Source organism: Pyrgilauda ruficollis, unplaced genomic scaffold (genome assembly GCF_017590135.1).
Source record: "Pyrgilauda ruficollis isolate IOZ18807 unplaced genomic scaffold, ASM1759013v1 scaffold75, whole genome shotgun sequence".
Taxonomy (NCBI): Eukaryota; Metazoa; Chordata; class Aves; order Passeriformes; family Passeridae; genus Pyrgilauda; species Pyrgilauda ruficollis.
This window is the reverse complement of record NW_024529377.1, coordinates 1,998,887-2,025,504: the sequence shown is the minus strand read 5'-3', so window position 1 is coordinate 2,025,504 and position 26,618 is coordinate 1,998,887. Positions and strand designations below refer to the sequence as shown.

The following is a 26,618-nucleotide window of genomic DNA, read 5'->3' as shown; positions in this document are numbered from 1 at the left end:
GCTTGTAAAGATGGTTATAGAGAAAGGGAAGGGCATGGCAATTACTGATTTCTGACTTGGAGCTGCTTGCATTTTCCCCCTCTTTGTATGGTGTTAAGGATGTAATTTTTTGAGCTAACTAGCAGTATACATGAGGGTTTAAGGGATAGGGATGTTTAGTCATGCAGCTTTTCTCTTGTCTAAATCTACATTTGAGCTAAAAGTTCCCTGTGAGAGAGCAAAAACTCTCCTGAAGGCAGATCAGCAGTTTGAAGGCTGTGGTGGAGATACCAGATTCATGCCCTGTGGATCTGCTGAGGTGTACCCTCTGATGGAATGTCTGTGATGGGTGTGCATTTTGGGCCTAACCATCTCTCCAGTTCACCACTGAGCTTTGAGCAAGGAGTACTGCCATTAAAAGCCAGGACAAGAGAACTGTTCATCTAACCTTGTCACCCTTACCCTGGAAGATGAATCCTGTCATCCATCATGGGGCTCTGTTGCAGTGAAGAAAGCTGAGTGCATGAGGGAGAATACCATGTTGTCCTTCAGGAAGATGCACCAAAGAGTAAATGGAGTAGTGTGTGGCCTTGAAGGTGACACATGCTTTCTTGATTAGAAGATGATCTTTTCTTTGATTTGTATTCCTCTGCAGTCAGACTAACTTGGTTTGCTTCCTGTTCCTCTCTGTTGGTAAACATCAGCTTTTGGATTGGCAGTGGGAAAGAAGGATGTAACTGCAGTTTGAAAGGGGGGAGAGTTTTACGTGGCCCAGCTGGAATACTGAGGTAAATGCTGAAAAATTGAAGTAGGCATCCTAGCCAGTTCAAGTGGATGTTGACTTTGAAAGCCTTCAGCCTATCAAGTTACTATATTTGAAGAGTCTTCAAGTTGTCTCCTTTCACCCCACTGAATCTTGTGTTTTCTTGTGTTAGTAGGCTTGAGAGGACTGCAGATGTCTGAGGCTGAAGGGAAATGTCTGCAATAAGATGCAGTTACCTCTTGAAGAATACATATGCATTTTGACAGAGCCGTATTGCCTTGGATAGCATTTTGCTAGAAGGCTGGGAGAGATAACACAGGAGACTGGGACAGCAAATAGGAGCAGTAAACATAGTTGGCAAGATTTTGTGGCTGGTAGAGTGCACTTGAAAAATCATTCCTGTTAAAAATCAGTCTTATTTAAAGTATTGTTCAAGTATTGGAATTGTTCACAGCTTATTTGAGATCTGAATAGCTGTTTGTGTTTTTGTGTTCATCATTTTAGTGAAACTCTTTCTGAACATCTATATTGGCTGTGTTCAAACAGTCCCAACTTGACATTTAGTTAAGATTTCAAATATAACCAAAGTAATAATTTTTCCTTAGCGGGCTTTGAGCTTTTTTTATATGAAAGAGGGCAATACAAGTAAAAAGTATAATTTTGTGCTGAGTTTTGGCGTTGTTTTTTTCTTGTGTATGAGCTAATTAGTAATGCCTGTTGATGCTGTCTTGCTCAGGGAGTTAGGTATGTTGGTAGAAGTAGTTGTGTGTCTAAATTGACCTGAATAATTAGGAAAATAAAAACAGTTATAGTTTATTGGAGTCTCACTTGAGCTGATCCCTTAGTGGAATGGAGGTGCTTGTTTCCTTTACAGAAGACTGTTAGAGTTGATCTTTCCAATATGGGTTCTAGGATAACTTAAGTTACCGTGTGTGTTTCCTTCCCTTTACCCCAGCTGGTAGGATAATCAGTAATTTCAGTCAGAAGAGAAAATTTATTTTCTGTAGATTAGTCCATTGCCAAGCAATGTTCTTGCCTTGTTGTACCTGAATTATTTTTTCAGACCCCCTCGCAAGTGTTTGCTTCATTCCTAATGCATACTAGCTTTAGTAGGGCATTCTTCAGAGTATACTAATACTCTTAAGTATTTTGCAGAAATGTTAAGAGTTTCCAAAAGCATTTCATACTGGGTGAAGATCTGTGTATACATTTTTAGTGTTCCTACAAATACTTACATTCCATAGATAATTTGCACTTTGTTGCTTCTGTCCTTTTCCCTGTGGTTACCAGCACTATTAAGCTCTTTCATGCTTCTACAAATACCTGTTTCTTGTTCAACTGTCCGCAGTTTTTCAGTTGTCTTCTCACTACTTACCTGGAATAGGCAGATCTGCTTCGGGTGCCTCTTCTTTCTTGATGAAAGCTTCTGCAAATTAACTTCTGCAGCAGCAGTCGCGGGGCTGAAATACATCCTTTTCCCTAAAATTCATATGACTTTTTTTATAACCATCTTCATTTTCTTCAGTTATTTCAACTCATCCTGACTTTAAGGTCAAGATGTAGAAATGTAAAGTGGTATTACTCTTTAATAATTCACTGAAGAATCTGTGAAAAGGTTCCCCTTCTAAGCTGCCACTTTTGAGAGGCTAAAAATTGCTTTTTATTGTTGCAAAGGGCTTGTGCGTTCTGATCTTAATTGCTGGTGTTTACATTAGTAACTTTTTAAGTTACTTGAAGATTTGAGACCATCTCATTATCTGAAAAGTTCTAAGTTTTCTGTGAAGTTTTTTGTCTTTCATCTATTTTATCAAAGTTCTTCCATATGACTTAGCATAAATCAAGAGGTGCTCTTCTGGCTTCTTCTCCTGCGTGAGTTCTCATCAAGCAATACCCTGATCTAGTTTGTGCTGCAGATTCTTAAGTAGTGTAATGGAGGGAACAGCAAATGAATGTACCTGCAGGTGGGGAGGGCTGCTAATGGGCGAGTGGTGGTTTATACAATTAAACAAAAAGTGAAAACAGAGACAAAGAAATAAGTATTTAGCCTGTTTGTGCAGACTCATCAAGCACAAGATGTTCTGTTAATATGTGAATCTCAGAGCAATCATTAAGCTCTCCTTGACAGCTATCCTTCTTATAGGGAAACTAAGAGTGAGTGGTGTTTTGTTCTGACTGGCAAGATTCTTAACTAAAGACATGCCTCTGGCCTTTGTGTTTATCCATAAAGGACTTCGGGATGTTCAAGCAAGCTGTGTAATAGTTTTTGCATATGCTAGATTGAACAGTCTCTGTTATCTCTTATTGTACAGCTCTTTTGAGAGTGCAAAAATTAGTACTGTGCTTTTGTATATGCTTCTAAGGTACTTGACCATTTGAAAAAAAGGAGTCCTTCAAATTAACACTCTAGTAAAGATAAAAATCACTAAAGAGGAAGCATGAAGAATTGCATCTATTCCCAGTATCAATAACTCTGCACTTAAAATTTTAATACCTAAAAAAAAAATTTGGTTTTCTGAGTTGTGCTTTTTAAAGCAAAATTCAGTATCTCTATTGTGCCAGGTCTTACGTTTCAGTGAGCCCTCAAATAATTATGGGTTTTTTTAAAATTTAACATGTTTGGCAATAGTTCCCACATACAAGAAACAGTTTACCCTTGTTAAAATGCATTAATGGCTATTGTAAGTCAAAGTGGATGGAATAAATCCTCTGGAAGGAGAGCAACTTTGTTACGAGCAGAGAACAAAGTTCTGGTTTAGACTTTCTGTCTGGAAGAGGTAAAGAAGAATGTATGCAGCCAGAGGTGGTTCTTGTTCTGCAGTTTGGTATTATAAACCCAAAATCTGAAGTATTTGCTTGTCCAAATGGTGATGTGTTGTATCTATTACATGCTTCCCTTACACTGGAAAACGGGATGGAAGGCCAAACACAAAATATTAAGGCTTGCTCTGAAGGTTTTGTGGTATGTAAGCCTCAGGAGAATCTTCAGGAGCACATTTACATCTCTTAGGACTTTACCAAGGGCTTTGTATCGGCTGTGAACTTTGAGGCTGGAGGCATCTCATAGTCCAGCTTGGGTTGCCTCTGAACAGTGAAGTGATAACATAATTGAAGTAAGCAGATGTGTTTAGTATCTGCTGCCTTAAATTCAGTGTGTAATCACCTTTATGTGATAATACTGTTTAGAAGTAGATAATGTAATTGCGGCAGGCATCTGTGCAGTGATTCTTTTTAGTGCAGCGTCTATAAATATGAGTAAATTATGTATATAAAACCTATGTGAAATTATTTTCCACCCAGCAATAACCAGGATGAGCAAGTATGAATTGAAACAGGTGATAGAAAGACTTTAGTCAGAAGTCTGATGCATGAAACGTTTCTCCCTAGCATCTGCATATGAGGTGGTAATGGTGGTTGAAGGCTCACCTGTTTTGTCACCTCCTTGGCTCTGTCTCAGCACTGCTGGGATCCAGCCTCAGCTTGCATCTTCTGCTGAGCATGAATAGTTGAGTATACTGCACACCAAAATACCTATGTTTGAAAGCAGCGTTAGTAGGACACTGTGACTTTTGTTTAGCCAGTCTTCATCTTGCTAGCTCCACTATATTTTCTAAAGCTCTCATATAAAAATCTGCTGTTATAATTGGAACTGTTCTATGGCAACCAGAACTAATTGCATAAACCATATGGCTTTTGAACTTCTGATGTCTTTTCTCTTGAAAAACAAAAAAGCCTACTTGCTTCTCTGCTAGGCAAACCTTACTGATGACTTGCTTGAACTGCAGCTAATTAGAAACTGGCATTCAGTTAATGCCATAAACAGTGTTTAAGAGTATTTGGGTTTAAAATCTTATCTGTGCTTGATGAAAAAAAGTAAATTTATAGAATGATAGATGGCTGCCATGCACTGCATGTTAAAGAGAACCGCTCAATTTGTTGAACTGAGCAACTGTGTCTTTAGTTCTGCTTCCTTTCAGCATTAGAAAGAGAACAGATTTACTCAGTCAACTTGGCTTTATTGTTCTCCTCTTAATCTGAATGTATTTTAAGATAGACTTTTGCTCAGTAGGTATAGAATCCTGTTCCTGAACATAATGGTTTTACAAGTTTTGAATCCAGTAATTTCTAAGCTATTTTAATAACCTGAAGTGTAATACTGTCCCTGAGGCTAATAGTCACAAAATGAATCAGCTTTTTTTTAATGATACTGGGTATTCTTCAGTAGTTCAATATTTTAAAAAATTTTTGGATTTTTGGGGGGAGAGTGGAAGAAAACTCACAGCTCAAATTCTGTGTTAATCTGCTGGTTTAGTACAGTGTTAAAGCTGAAAACTCATTTCAGAAAACTTTCTCTTTTTTTTCCTAGAATGTAATTAGCCATATTTAATACTGTTTTTAGGTCAGATAGAAGTGAAAACTAAATGGTAAGAATGCCAGTTTTCCAAAATAGATGTAAGAGAGCAGTCTGTACAGCCTTGAAAGTAATAAAAATGGTAGAAGAACTGGTAGAGCAAAATAAGTTTTTGAGACATAATGTTTTTTTTTAATCAGAGAACTGACTTGCACACTGATTGCAAGTACTGTATAGAATGCTTCAATGAAGATAAATGTGTTATGCAAGCTGGAAATACTTCAACTGACAGGTGCTTTTGGCTTTTTTTTGAGAAATGCTGCAGTGCTTAAGAGAACAGTGAAGTCTCCAGTTAGTACACTGAACTCCTTACAAGCAAGTAAGCTGTTCTATTGAAGTTGTCTGTCTACAGCTTGTGGTTCACAGCAAACAGTCTGTGGGGTCACACTGCTTTGCTGAGAGCCATAGAGATCCAAATTCATCATTTTGTGCACATCACTATAATCTGTAGGACAGGAATGTTGGAGACTGCTATTTTAAAGCAGTCTTCTTAATAATGCTTGTCTGGACTTCAGAGAAGTCAGTTGAGACCTCCAGATTTTATTCATGTAGTAAGCAGTTCATCAAACGTATTTGCCTATGAACAGTTGAGAGCTTGAGAAGTTGTTAGTGTTAGTTTTGGGTTGAGACCACAAAGAATGGCATGCAAACTTGCACTTGATACCGAAGCTTCAGTATTTTGCATAAAAAGGTGATTGAAGGTCATAATTAACCTAAGTTAGAAACAAAGACCAGACATGAAGTCAGCTAAGCATATGGATTTTGGTAGCAAACTGACATGAATAGTAACTTGCACCATTTTAAAATGGAAAAAGTTTTGAAGTACATCTTTTCAAACCCTAAATGCAGCAGCCTTCTGAAACGTAAGTCTTTTTTTTATCAAGTTTAGACTTACCTCATCTGCTAACTGTGTGCAGGACCTCTTTACTAACAGCAGTCTCAAGCTGTGGCAGTGGTCAGGAGCCTTTTTGTTTATTCCTGTTATGGTTGTATTTCACATCTGGACTAATCATCCAGATGACTGTAATCATCTGCAAACGGCCTCTTAGCTTTTGTGGTATCCTCCAAGCATTGTTCAATGTAATTCTGACTGGATTTTCAGTGATGTTTTAGTTAAAACAAAGAACAATATTCTTGGTTACCAAAATACTCTAATGAAAAGCACTTGAATGTTTTGTTCCAGTTATTCCACTTGGTAAATCCTTGACTCTACTGCCACTTGTATGTGCAGTGGTACTTTTAAACAGCTGTTGCAAGGAAGCTTAGTGAATACCATCTGTACAAGATTTTCATTTACCTAATTTTTAAAACCTAGGATTTTAAAAATGGAATTAATTCTAACATAGTACTTTATCATCTTTGTGTATTTTTTTTTCCTGTGGGCTGGGAAAGACTTGTAAAGGGAGCTGTAGTGCATGATCATCTTATGTGCTGATAGAAAATAAACTCACTGTATTTCCTTACTTTCCTCTTCAGTCTTGAAGGTTTAAACATTTGTTTTGTGATACAGTTTCTTTTAGGCATGGTGTGGTACTGAAGGTAGTTTTCAGGGTAGATGCAGGGGTAACTAGACTGCATTATCTTCTAAGTCTTCTTAAAAATAAGCATCTTATTTCACATAAGAAAATTAATTTTACAACTGAATTTGTTAAGATTAGATTGGAATTGCCTCAAATCCAATTAAGCCACACTGCATGGACGTGCTGGGAATATAAATGCAATTACTGTAAATTTGTACAAACTGATTTGTTTCATTATCTTGCTAATCTAACATACAGTACTTTTTGTGTCCATATTGCAGACGGCAACTCCAAACTAACATGGCAGTCAGACTGTGTGATGTGGCTTCTCTGCTTAGAAGTGGTTCGTGGGCAGCAGAGCCTTGGACTGGGGTCTGTGGGACTTTTCTTAAATTCTGTAGGCTACTTTTTACTTGTTAATAGTGCTGAGGCCATACCAAAGTCTTTTAACCTTCTATTTGGAATGCTAAGTCACATATATGTTTCATTATAGGCTGTAGGGTGTGTTCCTGTTCTGTGAGAGCCTAGAGCACACTGGCATAACAAGACAACTTTTTCTGTAAAATGGTGATCTCCTGTACAAGTTACACTGCAGTAGCTTGCCTTTCTTCTATTGTCAATTAGAGTTTAGTACTAATTAAAATACACGGTGGATAATTGAAGAGGAGTATTGTACTAAAATGGTTTTGGTATGGTCTGAATACTAATTTGCAGTAACTTTGAAAACCTGTATAGTTGTGTTTTTATGATTACTATTTTAAAATTATATTTTCCAGTCTATTCTAAGATTCTTTTAAACTGTGAATTTATCTCAAACTATTTTTCTGAGTGAAAACTATTTAGTGCTTTGTCTTTTATGAACAGTTCTCTTTAGCCTATTAGTGGGGTATGCATTATTTGTAAAACATATTAGTATCACTTCATTCAGAGCAGATGGTTCTATAGCTGAGAGATGCTGTAATTTTCAGCACACACAGGCTACTGCAGCTGTTCACTTGAATGTTGGCTTAGGATCCCATACTTGCCACCTGAATGTGAAAATAAATGTGCAATTAAGAGAGAATGGTTTGTTGTCCTTGCTAAATCCTGCTAATTTTGATAAATGAACACTTCAAATTTGAGAATAAAGCACAAATAAAGGAAAAAGGCAATCTTACAGAGCCTCAGAGCACAGCATTTGTGACTACTACCTTTAACAGGTATGCTAGTGTTTTGAAAAGTAAATTATCCTGAATTGGGATAATCTACTTTATCATCTTTTCAGTGGACTTATTTCATCAGTGTCAGAAGCAGGTTGCTCCTTGGAGTTTGTCACAAGGAAGAAAATGTTGTTCTCATTGCAGCTCTTCAGGGAAACAAGATCACGCTTTTCTAGTGAGTGCTCTTAATAGATGTATCCCTTTTTTTTGCATTGTGCTGAAGTAACCTCTTGGAAAATACTTCTGTATGCAAAACACAGAACACAGAAATGTGTTCCCAGGAATATAAAAGTTGAACTTCTAGTAAGAAACTCAACTTACCCCCTCTCATATTTTTAGGAAATTCAGTTATTCAGCAGTCCCTGAACACAGTTCACCTCAGTAGCTGTTTGGATACGCACTGATTGCCTATGGTGCTTTAAACAGAACTGTTAGGACAAATCCATCAGAGATCCTGATGCTGGTTTGTGATTTTACAAGAGGCTTTTTTGTGAGAGCTCCTCTTAGCAGTTTAATTATCAGGCTGAATTTCAGTGATTGATGGATTTCTTTAGTGAACTTCTTGTGTTGAAATATGTATTACTGGAGAGTTAATGTACATAATTTTCTCTTGCATGTTGTCCCAAACAGTTGGTCCCAAACAGGGTAGGCTGCCTGAATCTTAGATACTAAGATGCCATTAAAAATCCATTGCATTTACCAGCTGTTGCCATTCAGTCACTGACTGAGGCGGCAGAGTGTCTTTTTTACATGTGGCAGCTTGTGAACAAGTGCTTGTGTACAAGCAGACTCCTCCTAATTATTTATGTTACATCTTGCAGTCAAACAATCGGTGACTTTGGGGTGAGACACAGTAGAATCAGACTGGTTTGAGTTGAAAGTACTTGGAGATTGTCTGTCTCTAACACACTTGCCATGATCAGAGACATCTTCCACTAGATTAGGTTGCTCTAAGCTCCATCCCACCTGACCTTGAACATTTTGAGGGATGGGGCATCCACAGTCTCGCTGGGCAAGTGCCTTATCACCCTCATGGTAAAAAATTTCTTCCTAATATGTAATCAAAACCTACTCTCTTTCAATTTGAAGATGTTCCCCTTTTTCCTGTCACTACATGCTCTTCAAAAATGTCTCTTTCCCTCTTTCTTGTAAAATCCCTTCAGGTACTAAAAGGCCACAATTAGGCTACTCCAAAGTCATGTCTTTTCTAGGCTGAACAAACCTGATTCTCCCAGCATTTTGTCAAAGGAGATGTGCTCCGTCCCTCTAATCCAGGCCCTCCTCTGAACTCACTCCAACAGGTCCATGTCCTTCCTGTGCTGGGGCCCCAGAGCTGGATGCAGGGTTCCAGGTGGAGCAGAATCCCCTCCTGCCCTTGCTGCCCACGCTGCTTTAGATGCAGCCCCGGACACATTTGGCTTTCTGGGCTGTGAGTGCTCATGGCCAGGTCATGTCCAGGAGCACCCCCAGCCCTTCTCACAGGGCTGCTCCCCATCTGTTCATCCCCCAGCCTGTGCTGGTACTGGGAGTATCCCGACCCATGTGCAACCACCTTGAACCTGGTCTTTTTAAATCTCATGAGATTTCCATGGTCCCCATTTTTCAAGCCTGTCCAGGTCCCCCTGGATGACATCCTGAACTTCAGGAGTGTCAGCAGCACCACTTACCTTGGGGTCATCAGCAAACTTGGAGAGGGTGCTCCTGATCCATTTGTCTATGTTATTAGTGAAGAAATTGAATAGCACTGGTCCCAGTATGGACCCCTGAGAGACACCGCTTGTCACTGATGTCTGTCAAGACTGAGCTATTGACTACCACCTCTGGATGCAACCATCCAATCCCTTTCTTATCCATTTTAGAGATAAAGATGTGAAATCGTGATTGTAGGGGATTGTGTCAAAGGCTTTACATAAGTCTAGATAGATAACATCTGTAGCCCTTCCCTTGTCCACTGATAGAGTCACTTCATCACAGAAAGGCCACTTAGTTGGTCTGACAGGACTTGTCCTTGGTGAAGCCATGTTGGCTGTCTCAGATCACTTCCTGTTCACCATCTGCCTTAGCACAGGTTCTAGGAGGATCAGTTCTGTGGTCTCCCAGGCACAGAGTATTCTGGAGTGGTCCAAAAGTACATTAAGATCAAGATTCAAATTTAACTCTTCTCATAGTTCAGGTGAGGGAAGAAATAGTAAGAAAATGTCAGTCCAGTAAAAGCACCTAGAAGCCTGATTCCAACCTGTGGTGAAAAAAATTTGACATGATTGTTGTAAAAGAGTATATTCTCCATCCCAGCTAATTAATATATCCTCTAAGTACCTCTTTAAAATACTAACCTTGATCTCTGCTATTTCTTGTGAGAAGTACTCTCTGGATACATTTAATGCCCACCTCTTTTTGTAAATATTCAAATACTGCTTCATTAAAAACTACATTTCATGTTATTTCAGTAACCAGTTGTAAGTTAACAGAAATGATTACTCTTGCAACAGGGCAGTTTTATTTGGTAACTTGTGTAATAGAAAGGCTGTGATTCCCCTAAATTGGAGGAATGGCAGAGAATGGAAACTAAGCTTTGAATGCTGATTTCATTTAGTGAACTTGTAGAACATACAGTTTATTTGTTACAAGGTTTTAAAGTATTGACTTGACTAACAGTTTAATGCCCTTCTGTACTGGTGTTTGGGTTTTTTCTTGCATGTAGAGGCAGTATGTGGCCTTGGCAATACCATTTCTGCATAGTGACAGGTCTTTTAGGTTCTTGTTTGGACTCTACTACTAGATACTGAAATATGAATTTTGATGGTTCTTGTTATCTGTTCTTTTCAGCAGGTAATTGCTGCCATGGAAACACAACTGTCTAATGGACCAACTTGTAATAACACAGCCCATGGTTCAGCCACCATAAACAATTGCTCGTCACCAGTTGATTCTGGGAACACAGAAGACAGCAAGACCAATTTAATAGTCAACTACCTTCCACAAAACATGACACAAGAGGAACTGAAGAGTCTTTTTGGCAGCATTGGGGAGATAGAATCCTGCAAGCTTGTCAGGGACAAAATAACAGGTATGTTGGTTTTGGAGTTTTCTGTATCTTTTCATTTTTCCAAACAGCAAACTCTCAGATGGTATTCTGCAATTCTCCTAAGTAATAGAATAAAGGCAGAATGAACCAATGCTAGTCAGAAGGAACTTATATTAATAATTTTTTTTAGTTATATGCCCCAAAATTAAGCATATTTATTTGCATTTAATTTGGGTTACTTTGAGTGCTATAAATGCTAACAGCACGTTTAAACCTGGACTTCAGGGTACTAGGAAAGAAGATTCATGTCTGGAAAGGCAGATATTTATACAAAGTTTCCTGAATTGTAATTCAGCCTCATTGAAGTTAGACTTCGGTGCTTGTTGATGCAAAGCTGCTTCTTTTCAGGGATGCAGCTAATGAAGTTTGTACCTTGGAAAAGGGGCAGATTATCTTACTTCACAGGTTAAGCTGCTTTTGAATTGCAGCCCTGGAACAGTTTCTTTAGCACACTTGTATCCGTTTATCTGTTTATGCTCTTTGGCTTCCTTCTTATTGAGCAGTCTCTGGCTGACTTCTGTTGGCTGAGTGTGGTTGGTTTCCCTTATGGCTCTGAATAACCCACACATCTTCCCACAGCAGATGGCTTGTTCTTAAGACATTAGGTAGTGGAGTGGGTAAATCTTTGAAGCACCCTCCTTCAGCATGGTAATCTGAGATACTGAAATCACTGCTTTTAGTTCATCTGGCCTGACCAAACCTTCAAGCAATCTTTGCTCTTCAGTGTGAAGATGACTGAATATTCTTGGGGATGCCAAAGTAACCAGATGGGGCTGACGCCACAGCTTGCTGTCTTCAGGTGAAATCTAGTTGATGGGGAAAACAAGCATATTTTATTTGTAGATAATGACTTCAATGCTTTGAAACAAAAGGTCCCTTCCTTAGGTGTTTCCTGACCTCTTTTTCTGGGAGTGGAAAGATGTAACTGGTACTTCATCAGTTAGTGGGATGGCTATTCAAAGATGGTTTTTCTCTGTCTTGTGTGTCTCACATGTTCAGCATGTTTAACCTCCTTATCGAAGTTGCTTAGGAATAACCTCAAAGGCTGCTACTTCAGGCCCACAGAAATAACCCTCAAGGACCTCATGATAAATGTTCAAATTGTCCACTTCCTTACATGATGGGTCTGATGTTCTGTATACCAGAAGCACACTGTTGCTGCTACATAGTTTCAAAATATTTCATACCTGGGAATGGAACTGGACTTAATTGTAGACCTCTTGTTTCAAGGTGTGATGTTTCCTTTATAGCATGAAGTGATGCCTGAGAAGGATCCTGAATTTAAATTACATCCTCAGTAGTAAAGAACTCCAGTGTTGAAATTATTGGAGATAAATAGTTTTTCTACTTTATCAGAGAGCAGATCCTCAGCTTTGAGATACACTTTCAACTGCCAGCAAAAATGCTGCATCAATCTTGCCAAAAGGTTTTAGGATTATAAGTGAGATTGAGAAGTATGGTGTCTGACCTTGCAGCTTCATTGGGAGCAATGCTTCTGATTTAAGTAGCCTGGAGCAAGATAACCTTGTGTTTATAGATGCTTAGGAGAAAGCTCTTGACTTTCAGTCCTGTTCTTACTTATTTTCAGATTTTCTTCAGAGAGTTTTGAAAAGCAAATTTTTCTTTTCCTTCTAAATTCTGAAGAAGGATTGTTACCAGGTTCTGTGAAATTCATATGGCATGAATTTCAGACTTTTATTGGTTTAATTCTTCTGTTAAAATGTAATATTTTTTTGTCTGTCTTAAATGAACTGTCATGAGTGCTAGTTACTTGGTGAGTATCTTTAAATAAGATTAGGGTAGTGCAGAAGGAAGTACACTTCTACACTTATGGTATCACCAAGGTCTGTAAAGGCTTGTGTCTACACCACTCTGTGCCTGCTAGTTTGCAAACAGAATGGAGTTTGTGGCAACACACATGGGCCAATCCAGTCCTATTCTTGGCTTGGAATGGTTCCATGCAAGCTCAATGTCAAAGACTGCGTTTCACTTCATGGCCACTGCCACTGGTGGGCAAGGAAGTAACCAAAGCCCACAGCCCACTGGGACAGAGATCAGCTTGTTTGCCCCAGAGGGTATCTGGTGGGGCTGTGTGTGAAGTGTGATTTCTGCAGCTGTGCCCAGTTAGAAACACAGTTCTGAAAGTCAGAGTTACTCCTGCCAGGATCACTGGGTTGGCAGTGCCATGTGTTAAAATACAGAGAGATCATGGCCAGCCACTGTCATCTTGACCCAAATACTCATTGGCATCCGATGAATTTAAGCCAAGTTGTCTCCCACCCTGTTATTTAGTACTCACTCTGTGATCACATCTGCGACACTGACGTGCACTTTCTTTATTGTAGAATAGCAGAATGGTTTCAGTTGGATGGTACATTAATAAGCACCTCATTCCAACCTCCCTGCCATGGGCAGGCGAACCTCCCACTAGAGGTGAAAGTGCCCCATTTCCTTGAAGCTGTCTGCACACTCTAGGACTGAGAGGAGTTGAACTTGAAGGCCTTCTGTGTTTTTTCCTCTGGAGAACCTGTTTGAGGGGAAGGAGGCACCCTGGAGTTCATTTACTAATTTCATGTGGGCAGTTTGAAGTCCAAGTCCTGATTATTTTATTGATTTTTAGCTAGGGATTTACTTGTGAATAAGGTAAAAAGCTGATGGTCATCTCCAAGCATGCACTTCATGGGCGGAACTTTCTGTTGGGGTGGCATTAGTAGCTGAAGTGAAGTCTGCTTTCTCTATTGGCAGAAAACTATTTCAGGTGTTATCTGTAAGAATTAAAGTAGCTGATTGCTGTTATGCTGTTTTACCGAAGGTAAATAAATTAAATGTTGGTAGTATTGAAGATTCTAAAGGGTGCTGAACAAGAGTCTCTCTTCATGTGAGAATCCCACTGACAACAGCATCTGATAAGTGGGTCATGAACGTCACTTTGTCTTCACTTGCTAACCAGAGAATCTGTCAGGAATGAGTCATTGTGCCTAGATATTTTAGAGTCTGTGTTAACTCTTACGTGCTTTTGACTAATGCAGATATATGTCAATACAAACTGCAAAACTACCGCATAAGTTGATTTTGCTTGTACAATAGGTAGGAGACCCTGGTCTCGAGAGCAACATAACTGAATTCCAGTCAGCCGCTTCAGATAGCTCTTTAGTTTAATTTAAGTGCTTCTACATATTAAAGGCAAGAGAGATAACATTTGTCATATAATGATAACCTTTTATGTAATCTAATGTTAAGCGTGTACGGTTACAAAAAATAAGATAAAAATACTCAAGATGTTAGGGAAGAGGATAAAATGGGATGAAATTTAATTGCTGGAGCTGCCCCTGGTGAAGCACTTTAAAGAGCCCATGCTTTCTGCTTGCACAAGATAGATGGATTTAGCAGCTTTTGAAAAAATAAAAGAAACAGTAATAGCTAGCACTTAAAAAGTAAGAGATACCGTAGTATGGTAAATATTTTCTAGACCTACTTTTCTGAAAGTTGAATATAGGTAAAATGTGACTGTAGTCTCCTTAAAAAAAAAAAAAAAAGGTACTGAATTCTTTTAATTCCCGCTGTCCGCAGTACAATTTCAATTGTACATGTGGAAGATTAATGCTTAATTTTCACATTGTAGAATAATCTCCCAGTTTCAATTGTGCTAGTGGCATTGTTAGCCAAACTGAAACTCATGGAATATAGACTCCTTAATTTCAGAAAGCAGCTAACTCAGATGTCTTAAATTTGGAAAAGTATTGGTTTTCTTGGCTTCAAAGCTCCCGTACTGTTCTCTTATTAAAATAATCGTATGCTCATAAAATCAACAAGTTTTTTTTTTCTTTAGAAGGGAACCTGCTCATGAATAGGGCTGGATTTCTTGTCTCTTTCACTGTGTTTGAACAACCAATAATGCTTATGTATGGATTTAATTTTCAGTTTAGCAAATGCTTGTTCTGTCTAGAAAGTGAGGCAGGATGTGCTTAGAGAGCTAGTCTGGGACTGTATTTCACATTCATAGACTTGTGTATGAGGTGTGAAACTCTGGTAATACTTTTGCCTTTAGTACAAGGAGACAGGTGCTCTGCACTTGAAGACTTCATCAATTCCTGCTGCCTTCTATCATCTCTGCTTGAAGATCAAGAGTAAATCCACTTTAGGATGTCCTGCTGATCACTGTTACCTGGCATTTTTTCCACACTTGATTCAGCTGCCACTGTGGAGCTTATTTACTGGTTGAAAGTCTGATCCTCTTACATACCTTTTTCAAACAAATCTGGGTTCTTGTTTGTCTTGTGGCTGGCAACTATCTGTCACATTGTGGTGATGTTTATTATGGTGTGGTGATGTTTATTTATGTTTATTTAGGCTCAGGGAGTAAAATTTTTCAAGTCATGTCTATGTGAGCCCTTTAAAAATTTCATAGGCTGTCTAGGCTTTGCAGTCTAGAATACAATCCAGAGTACTGTAGTCTAGTCTACAGTACTGTGATGGATACTCTTGTAGAGAAAGGATCACATTTCTGTCTCCTACACCTGTTTCCTTAAGACTAAAGCTAACAGGATATCTTGCTTAATTTTGTAGATTTCATCTTGTCCTCTTGAAGATAGTAGTTTCTCAGATACTTGGAAGTATTCTATCATTCCTGTGTTGCACAAAGTGAAGATGTAAAATGCAGCACATGATTGAGATGTCTAGAACTGTAGTTCCAGAAAAACTGCCTGAAAGTTGAACACTTCCATAAAATTGTTGAAGCAACTGTCAGTATGTTTGCAGTTAAAGTTTGTACAGAGAGTTTTAGTTCTCATGCATGTTTTTGGTCTTCATTGAAGTACCATGGCAATAAATGCAAAGGATTCTGAGTTGGTCATAGAAATAGAAAGAAGTATATAGAGCTGGACATGATGTTGTCAGGCAGAGCTTGTGTTCACAGTGGTAACACTGGTCACAATTCAGTGTGGGCCATGTATATCATATAGTCAGTGCAGTGTTGGGAAGGACTCTGCTTGGCCAGATCCTTGGTTATGGAGCACTCAGTCTCCTCTAGTGCAGGGTCAGAGGAAACACTTGTCACAATGCTGAATTATAGTCAGCCCAAACAGCTGAGGCCATGACTTTGAAAAGGATTTTCTTTTCTGAGGGACAAGTGGCCTGTTTCAGCAGAGCATGGCTGAAACATTGATCTCTTAGAAATGGCTCTTCCACTTGCTGTGACTTGTACAGCAGTCTTTTGGTAATTTGTGTCCTCAGTGGAAGCAATACAAAGTGTGTTAACTGACTGACTGCTTGAATCTAGAGCATGTAAAACTTGTTAAGCACTGTAGTGTTCACTCCTTTTATCATAACATTGTAAATGTTAGTGTCTGGCAAGGGCAGAGCTGTGGGAAACCTTATGCCTTGTCAGTGCTACTACATATCTAAAACTCCTGACTTTGAAAGTGATTTCAGTGGAGCCTGGGCTGCCAGTTTCTTTCAAGTATTTTGTCACTGTTGCTCTGAGCAGTCTTAGCTTTCTCTCCAGCTCTAAATCTTTCACTTCCCTTAATGGAAGTGTAATTTTAGGGTGTCTAAACTAACCTTACAGGAAGATGGGGAAAAAATGTGATTGTTCTTTAATCTGGGGGTCTGAATTTGAGGCTTACTACTGCCTTGAAGATAAGGTAGGAAACAAAATAGGTGGATCCTACATACAAAGTAGGTTTGGGGGGTTTTTTTACATCACGGAGGAAGCAGGAGGAGATGGAGATGGTGTGGTATATCTGTGGAGGGGCTTAGTTTATTTACAGCGTAGAAAGTTTTAAGCATTCCTATGACATAAATAAAAAAATTATAAAAAAAAATTGAGTCTGGTAGGGCAATGAGTAGCTGGAATTTCAGGTACTTGCTCATGTAGTATAAATGCCTGGTATGGAGAGGACTACATGAATGAACAGAGCACAACAACTTCATCATGTTTCAAGAGAGGCTTGCTATCTTTGTTAAACTCCTCAGCTCTTTTTCCTTGTTAGCCTTTACTCCCAAAGTGTTTGATGCTTGCAGTTCTATATCACTCTAATGCATCAGCTGTTTTTGCAGGGTTTTGTGCGCTTGGCTGGAGAATGGAATAATTTGGCAGCTAAAGCAAGAACTAGTTGAAGCTGCCTGCTTTTTGTGGTGTGCTGAGTCTGTGATACGCACAGGTACTTGCTAGCTGCTGCTAGGTGGTGTGCTGAGATGAGTGAGTTTTTATCAGCCTGACAATTTCTGATTGAGGCAGGGTTGTGGACAAACAGTGCTGCCTGGAAAACTGTGTCTTGCCAGTAGAATGTGTTGTGCAAAACTTGACTAAAATGTGAAATTAAGAATAGAAGCCAAATGGGATTGGAGGCAAATTTCTATTTATATTAGTTTATACATATTTATCTGTCATGACTAAGTGCTCTCTGGAACATCTTGCTCAAGACCTTGAAGCATAGATCTTCCGGGGAGAGGGAGGGTTGATTTTAAAATCATCTTTTGAATTTTCAAGTTTGTTTTGAGCTCTGCAGATGTTAAAATGCAGTTTCTGATGTCGCCTAGGGACTTGGTGAGTTATGGCACAAAGTTGATAAAGTGATTTTGAACTTTATCATTTATTAAGATTCAAACAAACCTTATGTCTGGATCCAGAGCACAGCTAACATCTTAAATCTGCTGAGGGGTTGTAACTAAATGGTCTTTAAGGTTTCTTCCAACCCAGGCAATTTTGTGGTGTTTTATACTTCTGATTGCTATTTAATATTACTAAAAAGTATTTAGCAGCATTTACTGTACCTTAATAATTTATTGCACTTCACATGTCTCCTGGAAATGAGTCATGTAAACAGGTGAGGATGAAGGAAGTTGTTTCAACTTCTGTTACTCAAGATAGCACTTTGTCTTTGTACTTTCATATGACTTTCACTGTTATGCAGACATTATACTGTTTTGACCTTTCAGAAGTTCACAGGCTTTGTTTTTACAAGTAAAAGAGGTAGAAAAGACCTGTTTGACTAAACTTGCCATGGATTCACTCATAGCAGCAACTTTATGGAAACAAGCTGTTTTAAAAAAGATTATTCATCATATATTAATCTGAATTAATGTGTTGATATATAGTATAAGCAAGAACTTGATGTTTTAAAAATTTAACTCTTTTTATTTGACTAAATATAATTAGGGACCTTTCTGAACACTAAATCATTCTGCTTTTCAGCAAACACTGTGCTTTTTGATGGAGATAATTACAATATACATCCTCTTGCACTTTTCTGCAAACAGATTACCATTCACTTCTGTCAGTGGTTGCCATAACTTACAAGAAGCCTGTGAAAGCATTGATCCTCTAGTGATGTGGCATTGGTCCTCTAGTGATGTGGACTGTCTTTGATGTGTGTGCTTTTGGCTAAGGTAGGGCTCTTTGCTTCCACACTGGGAGTCCCAGGCTGCCAGTTTGGTGTATCTTACAATGTTTGCTCTTTAAAAGGTGTATGTAGATAAATGTTGCTGTTACATCTTAGTGATCCTGGGCCAGCTGTTTGAATAAATGTTGATTCTAGTGGAAGCTAGTGTGTGAGGGAGACCTCTCATAACCTGAAGTTCTTGCAGCATAACTGCTTTCCAGGGTGACCGTGCTGTGAGACTAGAGCAGAGTATTTATAATAATGAAGGTATGTTTCAGTGATGTCTGCCTCAGTTTGGGTAGTGGTGTAAGTGACCTGCACACCCTGAAGCTCTTTCACTCCAAGGATGTCATGTGGATTATAGGGACCTGGATGTCCCTACAGAAAGCAGATACTTCCTCTCAGCCTCCACAAGCTGAGTGGTAAGTAATAAGACTTCAAGCTGCAGATGTTCTGACAGGTTCATGGCTGGTCCATTACGTATTTAAGCAGCTAGTGTTACAGAAGCAAGACCTTAAAATACATGCAAGGAACTTTCTAGCTGCATGTATTTATTTTCTATAAATTATATCTGCATTTTATATTCTTTTATCGTGGTACTTCAACTGGCAGCTCTTGGCTGTGAAAACTTGCCAGACTGCCATTGTGGTTTTCTGTGTACAACTCAGAAGGCTATATTTATTATACTGTTCTCTATGGAATTTTTCTTCCTGGAGTATGTCAAGACAGAGTGGCAATAGGAAGCTGTAGAACACCACAGGAGAAAACTATGCAAGGCTGTGGTTTTAGTGACGTAATACTTTAATTCACAGTAAATAGAAAATAACTAAGAGGGCTCAGATACTGTATTTCGTTTTAGGATTCCTTTAATTTTTTTTTGTAAATATACTAATTCCCACAGTTATCAAGGACACAGCCGTATTATCTTCAAAATCTCTGCGCTATTGACTGGTTGCTGCAATTACTTTGTTTTTACCTTTGCTTATTTCAGCCATTTAGCAGAATTTACTAAAACAGAATGGGATTTGTAATGTCAATTCTTCCCTGTCTTCTGAGTTTCTGGATCTATTGTAGATAAGGCTTTTTCATAGTCTTTTTGGTAGCTGTGTCTTTGTGCATATTAAACCAAAGCCCTTTTTTGAAGTGCACTGGGAGCCGCACAATGGTTATGAAGTCTTGCATCTATAGTAAGACGCATTGATTATTTCAGTTTCCCACTCTTCTCCACCACCTTCTAAGAAAAAAAAAAAAGCCAGGCTTACTTATGGAACAAATTGTCTGTGTTAGTGTAAGAACTAATTGCTGTGGAGACATAGTTCAGTTTCAAATAATGAAAACTTCAGCTTTTCTCAGCGTATTTTTTTCCTATGTTCATTTAACAACTGCAAAAAGAAATGGGTTTTCCCAGCTTAGTATTTCAGATTAGCAGTTGTTCTTGTTTGTTAATTACAGCTGTTAAAACTGAAAAAAAAATGTGTTCCTCTTGGACATACTTTCAGGCACATATTTTTTGAGTTGGCAGTTAAGACACTAGGGAAATAAATTGTTTTGAGGACAATTTATCATTTTTCTACACTTTTTCTTTCATCAGTGAAGACCAGAAAAAAAACCAAAAACCAAGCATGTGATTGAAAGTAACACTGAAAGTTAACTTATGAAAAAGGTTCCTCTAGAGCAGGGAAATATTTTCCAAACTTAGGATAATGGCACATTTCAGGATGTCTTTCAAAACTCTGAGATTAACTAGCAAGTAAAAACCTGGACAAAAAACCAAAACAAAACAACTGTTCCAAAGTAGTATTTGTTTTTGTGAAGTTTGGGAAAAGAATTTAAGTTCAGGTGTGTCCTGGTTTTGGCTGGGAGAGTCTTCCTTTATTCTCAGCAGTAGGTAGAGAGCTGGGCTTTGGAATCAGTACAAAAATAATGTTGATAGCACACTGATGCTTTTGGCTGTTGCTGAGCAGTGTTTGCCCTGAATTAAGGACTGGTTAGAGTTTCGTGCTCTGCCAGCAAGCAGGCGTGGGAACAGAGACATTTCAGGGACCTGAACTGGCCAACAGTGTATATTCCACACCATAGAACCTCATGCCCAAATTATGAACTGGGGGAGTTACCTGAAATGGGGGGCACTAACAGTTCAGGGATAGGGTTTAGTATAAGCCAGTGGATGATGATGAGCAGTTTTTTTGTCTGTCACATGTTTTCCTTGGGGTTTCTCTCCTTTCTTATTCCATTGTATTAGTAGTATTGCACATTACTTTCTTTCAATTACTGGTTAATTAAACTGGTCTTCACTGGTGAGCTTTTTTAAAAATTCTTCTCCACTTTTTGACCAGGATGTGAGGGGGAGTGTTTTTAGTTGTGGCTGTGTGTCCTTAGTTGCCAGTTGGGTTTAAATCACAACAAAGTGTCATGCCATATTTTTACTTGGGTGGTGAGCACATGACCACAGGTTTTTAAACACCCCAGGAGTAGAACAAAGTGCTTTACATCCTCTTGCTTTTTTAAGGTGACTAGGTGGATACAATAAGACAGAATATTTAGCGCTGCTGGCTGTATTCCTGACAAGGAGTAAGTTGACTGCAAAACACAAAACTGAGATGCCTGGAACATGTTACTACTAATAGTGGTAAAAATTAAAGGGTATAGCTAGCTTTCAGAAAAGTATTTGGTTTGGCAAATTCTGTGGTATTTTTTCACCTTGGAGTGAATGTGGTATTTTTTCACCTTATAATATGACAAGCTAGTTTGTAGGAAGGTTTGGGTGTCTTCAGTCTTCATTATTTCAAGCAGTTTTTGGCTGTCACTTGTTATGTTTGAATCCAAGGCAGTAATGGGCGTGATTCTCAGTGTTCCTCCTCCTGTAGTTTCCATAAGGATTTGCTTTTTCTTTTGCTTGTGCAATAGCATGCACGAGCATGCTATTCCATGAAGTTCCTGCTTTCAACCACACTTTCTGGCGCTGAGATTTTCTATTTGGACATGGTGGATCTCTATTAACCTTCAGCTGATGTCTCTCCTGGCTTGCAGAACATCTTTTATTGGGTTCATGTAATGCTTAGCATCTATGGTACCCCCCCACCATGAACTTTCTCCTCGTGCTGCAGGGAAGAGCCAGAGCTGCACCATCACTTTTGTATCCAGCAACAACAGGCTTATATTGATGAAGCGCCAGATGATGACATTTCTCACATGTGAAGAACAATAAGCTATAATGCAGAAGGATGGCACCAAATTAATAAAGGGCTGAATTTGGCTGAGATTAGACACAATCTACGTAATGTGTGTCAAATACTTTGAGCAGTGTTTGATCCTTTTCGTTCCTTCTTAAATTTTAATTATTCCAGATTTACAGCGATAGCTGAGAAGTGGTTTGGGAGAAAGACATTGAAGTATCAAATACTGAAATCTAGTAGTAATCATAGTTTACAGGTGTTTTCTTACAAGCTTCCCAGCCTCACCTGCTCAGTGACGTATGAGTTGTGTGTTCAGTAAATAGAATCCATCTGCTGGAGCTATAAGCAAACTGCAATTAAATCAGGGATTGCTCAGTTACTTATGCTGGTTCCCTTATTTTACTAAGCTGCTTTTAAAATTCAGTTCAAGCCTTCATGCAAAGTAAAATATAATTTGAAACTTGAACAGTAACTTAGATTGAGTAAATAGAAAGGTTGATGTATCCTCTACTTACGCATTTATCCCTTCTGGTTAAACCACAGTCATGTAGGGAGTTTCAGATACAGTGCTGCACTTAATTGAGTTGTGTGTCTGAGTGTGTGCTTCTAGCCTTATTCAGTGTCAAGCTAATGCTGTGGTAGTCTCCACAGATGAGAGTAGTGACTTATGAAGATGAGGCAACTGTTTTTGTAAAAGACCTGCTACCAACTGAATGATACCTTGTCTTGGCTCACAAGTCATCTGTGGGGTTGCCACTTCACAGGATCCCTCTAGCACATTGTAGAACATTCTGACATCTTAAATTGCAAATCCACACAGACAAAAGGCTTGAAAGTTTCATACTCCTGTATCTAAAACTCTGTTAAACTTTTCATGATTTGGAAGTTGAGCTGGAGCCTAGTAGTATTATCTTTTCTGTGGCCATGCTGGCTTGCTTTCAGGACAACACAGACTACTACTTGCAGCTTTTAGGTTGATCTTCACATAATCCTGTGGGTTTTCTGTAGTGCCATTTTTGTGTACTGGTCATGGAACATATCTTCACTCTGAAATTTTAGGGGACTTGCAAAAATTATCTGAGTCCATGAGATGAATTCTAAAGACAGCTTCATACATGGTCTTCATATGTTGTCATGGATGTTTCTTTTAACAGCGTTTTCCACCAGTGCATATAACCTTCAGAGTGATGAAAGGCAGAATAAAACCTAATGCCAAGTTTCTGTGAATGTGACTTGGTCCTGATTGCAAAAATACAAAGCTAGCTTTTTCTTGCACTAGTTTAGTGCCAGGATCTTTGCCAATTAACTTCATACACTGAGACAGAAGTTTATGGCTTTAAACGCAGTGTAGTTTATTGTAAAGAGTGTTCGTAAAATGGCCATTTACAGGCTGGAAGCAGAAAATACACTATTGTGCACTAGAAAAAGGACTATTCTCTTTCAGTCGAGGTCTAGATAATAGTTTTTGGAGGAGTTAAGCAGGTGGTATATGTAGTTGAAATTAAATGATAAAATTTAAAATAAATTATAAAAAGCAGTAAGATCCTCAATCTTCTGGAATTCTGTTCCAGAGGAAATCTATTCCTGTGGGTTCTATTTCTGTAGAAATTCACTGTAGACAATGAATTTTAATTCCTAGACTTTATTAACCTCAGAGTTTTGTTCTTCACTGTGATATTGATGCAAATAGTATGTCCCATTTGGGTTTTTTCAAGACAGGTTTTTTCATCTGTGATTTCTTCTGTGATATTGAAGTTCTTACTGGTTATATTCCTATAATTTAGTCTTTTGCAATAAGATCTTTTTTGCAGAAGTGAAATAACCTGATGTGTCTGAAATGATGGTATGGTGACTATTGTAGAAAAATCAAATTTTTTAAATGTATGATTATCAATAATTTTTGGTTGTCCTGTGGAAATGTTTAAATGTGTTGTTTTCTATTCAGACTTCTAATTTTCTAGAGTATGATTAGTCTGTGCTTAGTTTTTGTATTAGACCTTGAAAATTGTTTTATACCTTAGTGGTGTGTGTTAATTTTAAAATGTATTATTAATGAGGTTGTAAATGTTTTGGGGTTTTTTGTTGTTATTTTTCTTTTTGTTTGATATGCCTGTTGGGATGGTCATATATGACAGTTTTGGGTTTTCTCTTCCAAAATGTAGCATTAATAGAATTCAATTAGTGGGGCTGCTTTTCTTACATTACTTTTACCTGACAGTGAGAACTTAGAAACAACAGCTCTTCTTGCTCGTTAAAATGAGCCAGTACATTTCATAGAACTCACTTAGTCTTATTTGATCAATACATTCTGAAGAGGTTTTGAGAGCTCGACTGTAGAATTTGTTGTGACTTTGGTTTTTGTAGAAAAAATAATTACCTGATACTGTTAATTGTTTGTTTTGTTTGGCCTTCATACGTTACAGGATTGTTTAAGAATTCCAGTCAAGATGCAGGATTATCTGGGTGGTCTGGTAATATAATCAACAATTGCTTCCAAAAGTCGGCTTCTCAGCCCTTTCACTGGGCATTCCATAGCCCTGATGGGAAACAGCAGCCAAGGACTCCCTAATGTGTTGGGTGTCCCAGACTTTAAGAAGAATTGTGCTGCATTGTCAAAAGGCTGTTCTGCTTCATGCGAGTTGGAACGTGTGTGTTGAAGTGATGCAAGTGGTTGACTGTGGGAAGAAATGCAGCAATGGAAGCTCTTCTAGTGCTGAAATTGCTCTTCTTTCAGCACCTGATAGTTATCTGGTAATAATACCATTGTATACTAGTGGAGCAGTGTTGGGGGGAAAAAGGGTACCAGCTGCATGCTCAAGCGAAGTTCTACAGCACTGACTCTAGATTCTGTCAGGGAAGACAAGCTTCTCAGATAGGCATGCAGGAAAATTACCTTTCAGCAGCAGCTATTTAGAGAGGGAGATGATGAGAACACAGGTTTAGTAGATAGCTAGACAGCAGGAAGCGTCAGGATCAGGCTTTATATAATCCAGAAATTTCTAGGGTCAAACCTGCTGAAATTTGTGCCCAAAAAACTCCAGAGAAGACATAGTAGAATACCAAGATGCTTCAATCAGTCATGAAATAAAACTACTGTATTAATCAGCTGCTGTCTAATCCTGGTGTTAGGCAGAAAGCAATATCCATTCTTCTCAGGAGCTATAAAATGTTGCAGGACTACTGAAAAGGCAGCATTTAAGTTCGCTGTGCATTTGTAAAGGACTCCACGTCTCTTGAAAGGGCTTATTTAACTACTGTTAGGTTAAAAGTTGTATTCGTCTACCTTTCAAGTCTTACTTTTAATGTATATCACATAGTTATTGAACAATTTCATAGAAAATAACAGTTCAAATAATTTTTATGTTTATAGAAACATAAAATAGTTTGTTTTGTGAGAGAACGTGAAAAATCATGTAACAGGGATGGATCTTAGACAGGGACACTTTCCCCTCGAATAGGTTATTTAAAGCCCTATCCAGAATCTCCTTAAATTTCTCTAGGGATGGGGCATCCACAGTTTTTCTGGGCAACGTGTTTCGGTGTCTCACCATACTCACGGTAAGGCATTTCTTTCTTACACCTGATCTAAATCTTCCCTCTTCCAGTTTAAAGCCATTCCTCCTTGTTCTATCACTACATGCCCATGTGAAATGTCACTTTCCAGCTCTCTTTTAGGCTCCTTTTAGGCACTGGAAGGTGCCTTCTCTTCTCTAGGCAGAACAAACCCAGTGTTTTTAGCTCATCCTCACAGGAGAGGTGCTGCAGAATCCCTTCCCTGCCCTGCTGGCCACACTGCGTTAGATGCAGCCCAGGACATGTGTGGCTTTCTGGGCTGTGAGTGCCCAGGGCTGGGTCATGTCCAGCCTCTCATCCACCAGAGCCCCCACATCCTCTTTGGCAGGTCTGTACTTACTTCTCTGCGCACCATGTTTGTCCTTGGGATTGCCCCTACCCAAGTGCAGGACCTTGCATTTGGCCTTGTTGAACTTCATGAGGTTGCCACAGACGCACACACCTTGCGAGCGGTCCAGATCCCTTTGGATGGCATCCCTTCCCTCAAGTGTATCGATGGTGCCATGGAGCTCAGTGTTGTCAGTAAACTTGCTGAGGGTGCCCTTGATCCCGTTGTCTGTGTTGGTGGCAGAGTGAAACTGGCCCAGTCCCAGTAGTGACCCCATATGAACACTACTTGCTGCTTGTCCTTGGTGTCCACTTGGGCATTGAGACATTGGCTGTAACTCTTTGAGTGTGAACACCCAGCCAGTTCCTCAGCCACTGTGGAATCCTTGTTTCTCCAACTTAGAGACAAGAATGTTGTGTGGGACAGTATCAAAATGCTTTGCGTAACTGCGGGTAGATGACATCAGTAATTCTTGCCTCATCCACCAACACTTCAACCCCATTGTAGAAGGTCACCAAGTTTATCTGGCACGGTTTGCCCTTAGTGAAACCATGCTGGCTGTTGTCACCTCTCTGTCTTCCTTGTGTCTTACCGTAATTGGAGGATCTGCTTCACAATCTCATGCCCAGAGATGAGACTGACTAGCCTGTAGTTCCTCTACTGTATTTATTTCCCTTTTTGAAAATGGAAGTTATGTTTCCACTTTTCCAGTTAGGGGGAAATTCATTAGACTGCCACAGCTTCTCAAATATGATGGATAGTGGTTTAGCCATTTCCCTTGCCGGTTCCCTTAGGAACCTGTGGATGTATCTGACCAGGTCTTACACACTTCTGCACCTTCAGGTTCCTTAGATGTTTTTGAACCTGATGCATTTGTACAATAGGTGGTTCTTCATTGTCCCAGTCCCTTCTTTGCCTTCCACGACTTGGGCAGTGTGGCTGGAGCACGTGCTGGTGAAGACTGAGGAAAGAAAAGTTGTTCAGTGTTCCTCAGACTTTTCTATATCCCTGATAACCAGTTCATCTTCCTGTTCCAGAGAGGGCCCACATTTTCCCTAACCTTTTCTTTCACCAACTTCCTATGTAGATGCTTTTCTTGTTTGCTTTGATATCCCTGGCCAGATTTAATTCTTTAGCCTTTCAGCGAGGGTTCTATCCTACTTTAAGGAATGTTGCTGCTACCTTTAAAAGCAAAACATTAAAAA

The 26,618-nt window shown here is 39.0% G+C and overlaps 1 protein-coding gene across 8 annotated transcripts in view; it reads left to right on the top strand.

Annotated features, from left to right (window-relative positions):
• Positions 1–6,955: 6,955 nt before the first annotated feature.
• ELAVL2 (ELAV like RNA binding protein 2) overlaps positions 6,956–26,618 on the top strand; it is a 45,016-nt gene continuing 25,353 nt past the window's right edge. For 3 of the 8 annotated variants that reach the window (XM_041486295.1, XM_041486294.1, XM_041486290.1), the window contains exons 1-2: positions 6,971–7,042; positions 10,696–10,936. In XM_041486295.1, the coding sequence (XP_041342229.1) occupies positions 6,971–7,042; positions 10,696–10,936 (313 nt within the window). Of the gene's footprint in view, positions 7,043–10,695; positions 10,937–26,618 lie in introns of those variants that run through there. The other 5 variants (XM_041486293.1, XM_041486291.1, XM_041486296.1 and 2 more) reach the window with 4 other exon arrangements.